The sequence below is a fragment of the Phaenicophaeus curvirostris genome, chromosome 11, assembly GCF_032191515.1.
Source record: "Phaenicophaeus curvirostris isolate KB17595 chromosome 11, BPBGC_Pcur_1.0, whole genome shotgun sequence".
NCBI classification, from domain to species: domain Eukaryota; kingdom Metazoa; phylum Chordata; class Aves; order Cuculiformes; family Cuculidae; genus Phaenicophaeus; species Phaenicophaeus curvirostris.
Window position 1 is genome coordinate 2,897,701 of NC_091402.1, and position 11,597 is coordinate 2,909,297.

An 11,597-nucleotide genomic window follows, 5' to 3' on the forward strand; every position below is an offset into this window, starting at 1 on the left:
CTCCAGGTTTGGTCTCAACAGAGCTGAGCACAGGGGCAGAATCCCCTCCCTCGCCTGCTGGTCCCACTGCTTTGGATGCAGCCCAGGATATAGCTGGCTTATAAAAATATTCCCATCTAAAAATGGTTCAAGTGACAGACTTGCATCGTCTAAAAGTAGCTTTGACCTCATCGCCCCTCTTCTTCCAGAAGTTGAGAATGCTGACATGGAGGAAATTCATTATTTGATATAATAGTAGAAAAAAGGCAATAAAGTGGAAAAGTACAGCAAGTAACTTCTCTGAAGTCTAGTCGCTACCTTGTAGATCTAAATTCTTCAAAGGAATAACCAAGGGGAACCACCTCAATTAAACCAGCCAAGCTCTGTTGTAAGGACCAGTTATGTTACCTGAAGCAGGATAGCAGGGAGACCCTTCCTTCCAACACAGAAGGGGTTTCCAGTACCGTTTACTCTCCTTTGTGCACACCATTTTGTTTCTCTTCAACCAACCCCCAGGCAGGTTCCTTAGCTGCTGCTAAGATACCAAACATCACCTCTTCTTGCAAGCATATGGAATTTCCTAGCAAATCCATGCCCAAATTTTAAATGAGGAAAATTCAAGTGATCCATTATTTTAAAAAGCCTAGGCATTCCCAAAAACACAAGCACTCTTGTAGCCCACTAAGCTGATTGAACATAAAAGCTGAGCCTTTTAATGGTAGATCTGTATTTCATAGAATAATGGAATCATTATGGTTGGAAAAGACCTCTAAGATCATCCAGTCAAACCACTAGCCTAACCCCACCGTGCCTGCTAAACCATGTCCCGAAGCGCCACAGCCACGTGCTTTTGGAGACTCCATCACTGCCCTGGGCAGCCTCTGCCAGGGCCTCACTACTCTTTTTGTAATGAAATTTTTCCTAGTATCCAATCTAAACCTTTCCTGGCACAACTTGAGGCCATTTCCACTCGTCCCATCACTTGTTACTTGGGAGAAAAGACCAGCACCCACCTCATCACAACCTCCTTTCAGGTAATTGCTGAGAGTGATGAGGTCTCTCCTCAGCCTCCTCTTCTCCAGGCTAAACAGCCCCAGCTCCCCCAGCTGCTCTTCTTAAGCCTTGTGCTCTAGACTCTATCCTATCTGTCTGGATAAACAGCGCACTAGACCTTGGATAAGGCAATATAGAGGATACCCAGAGCCTTTTCATGTCTAGCCTCATCGGTTTTCATTTTAAATAAGTGCTTTAATCTTTCCTGCTTGGCATGGATTTGCCATCATGACCAATACCACATCTTCCAGTTTCTACAGCTGCAGGAGACATTCTCTCAAGAAAACAGGAATGGGAGACACACAGTTAATCTGAGTGCACATCTGAGTGCACTGCTGCTTATGAACACCAGGATTCAAGTTCAACAGACAACTCCCTGGGAAGCCATCCTGTAGGAACTAAAAATACTATTACGATAGTCCACACCAAGCTCTGAGCATTACACCGTGCTTCAAAGCAGTGATTCAGAAAAAGGAGGTGGGTGGTTCTATGGAATTAAAAGCTCAGTATCAAGAATAGCTGCAATAAGATCAAATCTAATGATGTATGAAATTGCATGCAGCTTTATAGCACAGAATGAAGAAATTAAGAGAACTCAGAAAAGGAGAGTGAAAAAAAACTCACACAAACAATAGATCCCTTATACAGAAAAAGAAAACATTCCAGAAAAGGAAACACAAGGACTCTTTCACTGTGGAAGGGCAAAGATGACTCAAAATAACTTCTTTTGAATTATGAAATGGAAGATTCTCATACACAACCTTTCTCTGCCCTCCAAGTAGAGTTGCAAAATAAAAGCAATTCCACCTGCACTCATCTACTACCCAGTGCCACGGGCAGATGGCTGCACACATTCAGAAACAGAGAGCTCACTAACGTTTAACAACTGGATGTTTCATTTAGAAATACCCAATGAATGCGTTGCATGCCCTTTTAATGTGTAATCTTGTATGAGCTGCTATTGGAAACTCTCACAAAGATAACACGCAAGGTTATGCCCCAACATTGATCTTTCGACTCTGTCCATACTCCACTGACACTGGCAGTGACTAAGTATGAAGCCAGCACTTCCTCCACAGCAGCCAGAAAACAGAACCCCTGCACAGATGCTCTTCCAAGACTGCATAAAGCCCAAACCCAGGAAGCAATCCTTGCATCAAAAACCATTCAATCAAGTACTGCCTTGTAGTGCTCTCCAATGTATTTTCGATTTCAGAGCTGTATTTTATAACACCAGAGCTAATCAAAACTTACACTTTTGAAGAATAATCCCCTGATACTATGGAGAATATTATTTACATCTCAAACATTAAAATTTTGCTTAGGTTCATTAAAATGTCATTTCAGGTCACCTATATAACATGACAGACCCTCTTTCCCTTCTATCCTTCTATAGTATGAACTCCCAACTATTCCCATGTTTTTCTTTCCATATTCTCAATGACAATCATAAAATCGTGGAATGGTTTGGGTTGGAAGGGACCTCAAAGCCCATCCAATTCCAACCCCCTGCCACAGGCAGGGACACCTCCCATTAGAATTCTACCAATGTCATTAAAATATACCACTCTGGAATCTGCAGAAGTTGACTTAATAACAAATCTAGTAAGGTATCTGTTGCCTTTGATGATAATTCTAGACAGTTTGCTTGAAAAGCACATTAATGAGTACAGCACCTTTAATTTATTAAGGTAGCGCCTCGTGTGAACAACCAACAGATCTTCATCGGTAGCTTCCCGTGCCTGCACAATCAAGTCATCTGCAATTAGTTTTTCTTCTGAAACAGGAGAGAAATAACAATTGGCATTGTATACCATCACTCAGCCTCCCACATTCCACCCTGCCCAAGAATGTTAACACTTGGACTTTGCTGCAATAACTTCATCTGTAATGAAAATGACTGAAACAGCTTTTGTTTACTTGGTGTTTACAGATTCTCCAAATGCAGACCCTGCATCCACATAAGCTACTAAGGTAGGCCACACATGATAAATATTGTTTAAGGAAGCTTTCGGAGTCTAATCATGGTAACTTCTTGTTTAAACTGAAAGGAAAGATGGGTAGTCACAGGACAGACAGACACAAAAGCATCACAAGGCTCCTTACAGTCTAGGACTCAACATACTGGGGAAATCTTGGTGCTTGTACCATCAAATAGTCACCATTCTTTAACGAGCTTTAAGAAAGTCCACAGTTGACATTAGCACTTAATTGCCTAAATCAGGGGAGAACAAAAGAAAAACCGAAATTCAAAACATAATTGCTCAAATGTTCACAGAAGCGAACTCTCCCTCTCAGGGTATTTCTGTCACAGACCTACCTCCTTTTAACTTCAAGAAAGGCCAATGACCAGCTATTAATTCTGCCCCTCAGAGACCAAAAGTGAGCTTATTTCAAAACCTGATAAGAGCCAGTTACAAAACATCACTCCAGGACTTCAGGAGGTGATCAAAGCCAGCACATCTGGCTGCCCACATCTGGATGTACTTGCCAGAAAGCTCAAGTTCGGGTCAGATGAAACAGCCAAGCAGTGCAGAAAACAATGCTGCTTTGCACAGGATCACTACAAACACAAATACAAGACATCATTCTGATCCTCCCAGAGAAACTGAGAAACGCAATTGCTGCACAGCCACAGCCCTCGTAGAATGGGCCTTTCCCACAATTCCATACGTTACAGAGGAAGAAAACAGCTCACAAAGGTGAGCGATTTTGTTCTGAAGTGGTACACAAGAACAGCACCTGCAACAATATTGGTGTTGGCAAGCTTATGTTCCTCCTGACTGAGTGGTGAGAAAGGTTTCATTCATCCACTGGTGTCAGACAAAAAGCTGAACTGCTTCATTCTCGAGGAAGGAGAAGGTAAGCACAGAGAGATTTTCACCAGTGATTCTCTACAAGACACTAGGGAAGATGGGAGGGAACAGTGTAGGTCAAAAGTTGCCAAGAGCTGCTTCAGAGCCAGAGAAAACCAGGACTGCCTGGAGTATCCCATGACTTTCTTCTCCTCTAGAAAGCAGGGAAACAAAAACAATTGGGAAAGCTCATTTTCTGTGAAAGACAGTGAAGAGTGGATACTTCCCATTGAAAAGAATCAAAGAACGGTTTGCATTGGAAGGGACCTTAAAGATCATCCAGTTAAAAGACTGTACACAGAGAAGGAGCAGAAAGCCAAAGGTTTAATTAAGAAAACAGTCATGGAAGCCAAGTCTTCAGTATTTAAGGTTGTAGAGGGAAGATCCAAAACTCAGCTACTAAACAGAGCGTTAGAATTCCTTTACCCTCAGCTAAATGAATACAAGAGAGCCCAAACTCAGCAAGGCAATACATATCTGCAGATCATCAGCTAAAGGAGCCATTAGGACCACAGAATGGCACTGGGACAACCTCTGTCTTGGCAAGAAAAAAGGCGTTTTGTTAACGTGATGAGCAAGCTTGAACTTTAGACGATGAGATGCTAAGATTTTACATAGGCCCTGATCCTCACCTTGGTTCTTACACTTCTGTTCCCTTATGTATTTCTGCCTATGTCTTCCAAGTTCTTTTAAAGAGTAATGAGCGCAAAAAAAATCTGCCTGTCACCAGAGGTGCCTCAAAACTCTTCCAAACATTATCAGAATAATATCCTGAGGTTGACAAAGAACAGATTTATACAAGCTGCATTCATCTTTCAGCCTGAAAGGCATCGCTGGCTAGCAGACTGCCTGCAGTCAAAGCTGAATGACCAAGCTGCACCCCACAACAAGCCGGTCATGAACACCCAAGGTTTCACCAGCCCCAAGAAACATCCCAGTTCTCACTACACTGGATGTAAAGGAGTGGGAGCATAAGTCTACAGGTCTGCCAAACCACAATCCAGGTCCTACAAACCGAATCATTTATAAGCTTGCAGCTTACACAGGAAGGATTTTCCATTCGTAGCTACAAAACCAAAGTCCATGTTGTATTTTAGGTCCAGGCTTGGTCCTCAAAAGAAGGAGGAAACAGGGAGTGCAAACAGCAGCTATCCTAAGAGGAAACTTAAAGGAAATATTGTTCTCATACATCCAGAACGGGAAGAAGGTGCTTGAATCATTAACCATCTGTTCTGCATCAAAAGCCATTCACAAGGCTCTGGCATTCTGCACCCACCTCGGGCTAGACTGAAAGCCAAGATGCTGGTGCTCACTTCAGAGGTGGAAACAGTTCCCAAATATCCCGCATGAATATTCCTTGTAAAGGACAAGCAATGAAATCCTGCTCACTTCACCCTTTCATTCAAATTGCAAAGGCCACAAATGTTTTACGATGGTCTAAGACATTGCTTTGCTCATACCTCTCCTTCCTCCTTTTTACTCTGTCAAGTAAAGCTCTGGGCCAGTCTGCCACGAACCAACTGCTGCCAGTATTATCCACAGCTCTGGGGAGAACAAATCACTTAATGAGCCCAAATTTCCAATCACTTTTAACAAGTTCCACCCTGCACAGAGGCCGTGACTGAGCCAAAACCACACCACGAGGCTATTTAGTGGAGCACGCTAGAAAATTTTCAGAGGATGGGGAAACAAACCTTTGTATTAAAAAGCCTTCATGTAGGATGTTTGCTCTAACGTTACAAGTTCTTCTTTTAAATACTTGATCAACAAGACAACTCCATGTACCACAAGGCATCCAGCCTGCCTCCAAAATCAATTTAATCTGCTGAGATTTAAGTCTGCAAGTATATAAGCATACTAAAGCAATCCAAATGTGATTTAAAGAGCAGAGCTTAAATCTACACAATGAGCAATGAAGACGTACAGCCATTATTACATTGGCAATTATTAACAGAAGTCTGCACTAACTACATAATTCCTGTTAGCTTTTGGGCAAATCTCAGTTTAAGAGGAACCTTCTGCCACTTTACCTTTCAAGAAATCGATTACTTTTCCCCATTTCCCTGCATCAAACGGATGTAGTTTCTCAAGCCCCATGAAGGTGATGTTGTAGTCTGGGGAATATACGATGGGCCAGCATGCTGGTGGAGGGGCTTCGTACAGCGCTGTCCGGTGAGGCCTTGAAAAGCAAACACAAATGAGTCACCACCTTAGTGACTATTTAGTAAGTTGAACGTTCTTTGCTAAAATCATAGAATCCTGGAATGGTTTGGGTTGGAAGGACCCTCAAAGCCCACCCAGTTCCACCCCCTGCAGTGGGCAGAGATACCTCCCACTGGATCAGGGGCTCCAAGCCCCATCCAACCCATCTTTGAACCCCTCCAGGGATGGAGCAGACACCACTGCTCCGGGCAACCTGGGCCAGGGCCTCCCCACCCTCACAGCAAAACATTGCTTCCTAAGAGCTTCTCTAAATGTCTCCACTCTTAGTTTAAATCCATCACCGCTTGTCCTGTTGCTACAGGCCCTGCTAAAAAGGCCGGTGAAGGGGCTGAAGTCTTATGAGGAGCAGGTGAGGGACCTGAGGCTGTTTAGCCTAGAGAGGAGGAGGCTGAGGGGAGACCTCACTGCTGTCTACAACCGCCCAAAAGGAGATTGTAGTGAGGCGGGTGTTGGTCTCCTCTCCAAAGTAACAATGATAGGATGGGAGGGAATGGCCTCAAGCTGCGCCAGGAGAAAGGCTTAGATTGGACATTAGGAAATATTTTTTCACTGAAGGGTTCTCAGGCGCGGGAGCTGCCCAGGGAGGTGGTGGAGACCCCACCCCTGGAGGGATTTAAAGGATGGGGGGATGAGGAGCTGGGAGACCTGGTTCAGCAGTGGGCAGGGACGCTTGGACTGGATGATCTCCAAGGTCTTTTCCAACCAAACGAATCCGTGATAAGCCCTGGAAGCTGCTCCAAGGTCTCCCTGGACCCTTCTCCTCCCCAGGTCGGACGCCCCCGTCTCTTCCGGCTCTGGGGCCGCCCCCGGGTCCCGAACCGGCGGCGCTCGGACCGCTCACCACCCGGTTCCCGGCGAGACCCACGACCCCCGGGAACCGGAGCCGCTCCCAGCTTCCCCCCCACAGAATCCCCGGCAACCGGAGCCGCTCCCCGGGATCCCCCGGTGCCCGCCGCCTCCCCGACCCCGAACTCACATCCCCGCGCCGCCCGCACCGCCGCGGAGGAGACGGGGAGGGGCGGGGCCACAGGGGCGGCCAACGGGGGCGACCAATGGGAGTACAGGAATGAGGGGGCGGGGCCACGGGGCAGCCAATGGGAGTGCAGGGGAAGGGGCGGGGTCAAGGGAGAGGGGGCCGAGGGAGCAGAAAGGGGCAGCGGCAAGGGGGCGGAGGCAAGGGGGCGGTGCCAATGGGAGACCGGGCCAAGGGAGCGGCCAATGCGAGTGAGGGGACAAGGTGGGGGGGCCACGGGGCAATGTGAGCGGGGGGAAGGGCCGGGGCCAAGGGGGAAACAGGACCAAGGGGGCGGGGCTAAGGGAGCAGAAGTGAACAAGGGGCGTGGCCAAGGGGCGGGGTCAAGGGAGCAGAGAGTGAGAGGGACGGACAGGGGGCGGGGCCACAGAGAGGGTGAAGGGAGCAGAAAGGGGCGGGGCCAAGGGAGCAGCCAATGGGAGTGAAAGGACAAGGGGGCGGGGCCACGGCGGCAATGGGAGGGTGGGGGAAGGGGGCGGGAGCCAAGGGGCAACCAATGGTTGTGTGAGAACAAGGGGCGCGGCCAAGGGGAATGTCGGAAAGGGGGCGGGGCCAAGGGAGACCGGGCCACAGGGAGCAGCCAATGGGTGGGCGTGGCCTGGGGCAGAGACATTGAAGGGGCGGGGCCAAGGGGGCACAGCCAGTGAGAATGGGGGGTGTGGGGAGGGGGCGGGGCCAGGAGGGGCGGGGCCGGGAAGGGGCGGGGCATCAAGGCAAGGGGCGGGGCTGCAGTGTGGGCGTGGGCTGGGGAGGAGCCGGGGGGAGCCTATAGGCTGGATATCATGGAAAATGCTCTTCTGGATGGAGTGGTGAAGCCCTGACAGAGGCTGCCCAGGGCAGTGGGGGAGTCGCCATCCCTGGAGGGGTTCAAAAAGCGTGTAGCTTTGGCACTTTGGGACATGGTTTGGCAGGCACGGTGAAGCTGGGCTGGACTGGAGATTCACCCTGGGGACACAAGCCCTAAATTCAGCCACGCAACAAGAACTACCTAGGTTCAAGGCAAAAGCCAATTTCTAAGTGTGCTTGATTTATCCTGCTTCCATAGGCACAAAAAGCATCACTTGGACAGTCACACAGGTAAATCCATAACCCCATCACGACTGGTACGGCACTAAAGGATTTCCTACCAGACTGGGGATGACTATGACCTTGCTTTATTAACAACCCAGAGTTGGGCCGTGGCCTCAGCGAGTGGCAAAGCCCACACAAAATCATCAGATATTTATATACATTATGAAATGGGTATATCTGTTTTTTTCTCTTCGAACATTCTTGGTGGTCTTCCATGAGCTCTCAATTCTCTGTTTTTCATTGTTCTTTTTGAAGTCAGTCTCAGTTCCTCCCTGATAATTCATCTCTGCTGTCTCGTTTCAGTTCTCCCTCAAAAGCGATGCTTCATGTTTCTCCACCGATCATAAAAATCACTTACCTTCTTTGTTTAGACATTTCTATATATTCTTTAAAGAAAACCTCAAGCAGTTCTACTAACTTATATTCAATCTATGCCTATACTCAAAGTAGTTAAACCTTTTAATCATTAATTACCATTATATTTAATACTTATTTTAGGTTTGACATTCCTTGCGCAACCTGTTGATTCAGCTGGACTGGGGGCTTTAAACCAGCCAGAGAAACGTCTATGCATAATTGAACAATATTCTTATAATTGCCATAAAGATTACTTTCCCAACACCAGTTCTGGTTGTACTCTTAACACAACACTTTATTTATCTGTGACATACAGCTGAATCCATAACTGAGCCACAGTTCTTACAGATGAATTAATACTCTTACCACAATTCCTGCAGATTAATCAATGCTCCCACCACAATTTGTACAGCAGAATCGATAATCCCATCACTGTTCGTACAGCTACATCCATAATCCCATCACGATCCACACGGCTGAATTGATAATTCTGCCGCAATTCATACATCTGAGTTGATAATCTCGCCACGATTCATATAGATGAATCGATAATCCCACACTGATTTCTACAGAGGAATTGATAATCCCAGTGTGATTTGTCCACCTGAATCCATAATCCCACTGGAATTCCTACAGGTGAGTTGATAATCCCACCATGATTCGTCCAATTGAATCCATAATCGAGCTGCAATTCCTACATCTGAATGGATAATCCCATTGCAAAAGCAGCCCATCCACAGCAGCAATGTCTGTCAAACCCACGATAAGGACACAGCACGGCAGCCTTTCCTCCTAACGACCTGAAGCTTCCAGATAAAAGGCTGTCTCCTTAAAACACTCCAGCTTTGGCTTGGCATTCAGTTGTGATGGATGCCTGGACTTCACCTTGCTATTTATTTGGCAGCAGGAGACAGTTATCCCAAGGAAACATTCTATCCCTTTGACACTATCTTCTAATTACCATTTCTTTCTGTTCTGACCCTTCGTGCACTTGCCTCAGCGTTAGCTCAGTGTGGTGTAATAGAGTCATTAGGCCTTACGAATGGCCAGGGCCTCCCCACCCTCACAGCAAAACATTTCTTCCTCAGATCTCATCTCAGTCTCCCCTCTTGCAGCTGAAAACCATTCCCCCTTATCCTATCCCTGCCCTCCCTGATCAAGAGCCCTCCCCAGTTTCCCTTTGGGACTTTAAGTACTGCAGGACGGGCACAGTACAGGACTAGATACAGCCCCAACAAACCATACAGGTCGTGCCATTGTTCAGTCTTTTCTTTTTGTGTGGAAAGGTCAATAGTTCCTCAGGAATTAGGCCTAAGACAGTTAAGAGAAGGACCTGTGCTGGACTTCGGACATTTTCCAAGCTCCAGTTTTCTGCCAGTAGACTTTTTGAGAAATATGGCTCCAGAAACCTTTCAGCGTTGTAGAAAAAACTAAGCTAACCAAGTAACAAATTTACATGGTGTGAATGTTAGGGTTGCCCTTTGCAGGGACAGGAGTTGGACTCAATGATCATTGTGGGTCCCTTCCAACTCAGGACATTCTCTGATTCTATGAACAACATTTTTGGTTCACTAGTAACTCCAAACCCAACTTTTTTTAAGAAAATTTGGGGTTCACTTTTATCTTTTTAGAACACTGCAATATTTGAAACAAAGCAAAGTTTCAAAAAGAAATTTCAGCCTGTCCTGAAATTGTATTTTAAATACACATAAGTGAAATATTTTGATTTAAAAAAAGAATAAAAATCAGACTCAAGCAAATAATAAACTTTTAAATTAATATACATTCAACAAACAGCTGAATCCATGCTCTTGGCTGAAAGGTATTTCCTTTAAAATCTCTGCTGAGCTCTGATCTTCTGTGTAGAAACCCAAAAAGCAGGGCAACAAGCTTAAGTTAGCAATAAACATGAGAAGATGACCTAGGTCTCCTAAATTAAAAGCACACACTCATAACAAGCATAAAATAGTTACAGACCACACAGAACCGACAGCCATCTCTAATTTTCTTGAAAACCTTCAAAATTAAGCCCAAATATACCATAAAAGTGAGAAAACAGATGAATTGCAACCTAGCTCCTGCAGCACAGTGATTTTATTCCTCAAGTGATAGCTCTGTTTTCCCAAGACAAAGGAGATGTTTTCTCCTCATGCCATTTTGCTTCTGTTGTGACAAAGTGCAACTTGAATGGTTTTGACAACGTTATGGATAACGCTGGGGCCCTGTGGGAAGGGAGTTTATTAATTGCCACATACTTGAAAGCACAGGCTTATCATGGTTATAATAAATAACCAGCAACCTATTAACTCTCAAGGTTTGGCCTGTTTAACGAGCTCTTTGTCATCCAGGAGATCATCCATCTCATGCTGAAAATCATAAAAAGCACTTCAGGGAGGACAGACTTTCTTCCAAAGAGAAATACCTTCTCATGATGTGGCTCCAGCTTGAAGCTGATCCAGATCATGTCCCTGTCCTCCCAGGAGGGGACATGATCTTGCAGGAGAAAGGTCTCTGTGAATTTGGGTGCAGCCCCACTTTGAGAACTGGGAGCAGTTTGGGCACCACAGGATAAAAAGGATCTGAAGCTACTGGAGAGCGTCTAGAGGAGGACATGGAGTTGGTGAAGGGATTAAAGGGGAAGCGTGTGAGGAGCGGCTGATGTCACCTGGTCTGTTCAGCCAGCATGAGAGGAGATGGGAGACCTCATCATGGTTACAGTTTCCTCAGACGGGGAGGAGGAGGAGCCGGCGCTGAGCTCCTCTCTCTCACAACCAATGACAGGACCTAAGGGAATGTCAGGAGGATGTGCCAGGGGAGCGTTCTGTTGGACATTAGGAAACGGTTCTTCCCCCAGAGGGTGGTGGAGACATGGAACAGCTCCCAGGGAAGCAGTCACAGCCCCAATCCTGACAATATTGCAGAAGCCTTTGGCCAACGCCCTCAGCCCCACAGTGTGAATGTTGGGGTTGTCCTGTGGCAGCCCCATCCACAACAGAACTCAGATTATATGAATTCCAGCAAGGGTT

At 46.3% G+C, this 11,597-nt stretch overlaps 1 protein-coding gene across 1 annotated transcript in view; it reads right to left on the reverse strand.

Moving 5' to 3' along the window:
* Nucleotides 1-7,128, reverse strand: part of HDAC11 (histone deacetylase 11) — a 28,795-nt gene extending 21,667 nt beyond the window's left edge. The window contains exons 1-3 of the mRNA XM_069865697.1: nucleotides 7,087-7,128; nucleotides 5,918-6,066; nucleotides 2,709-2,809 (exon numbers count right to left, since the gene is read on the reverse strand). Coding sequence (XP_069721798.1) covers nucleotides 2,709-2,809; nucleotides 5,918-6,066; nucleotides 7,087-7,088 — 252 coding nt within the window. The 5' untranslated portion in view covers nucleotides 7,089-7,128. The remainder of the gene's footprint in view (nucleotides 1-2,708; nucleotides 2,810-5,917; nucleotides 6,067-7,086) is intronic.
* Between the last annotated feature and the right edge of the window lie 4,469 nt (nucleotides 7,129-11,597).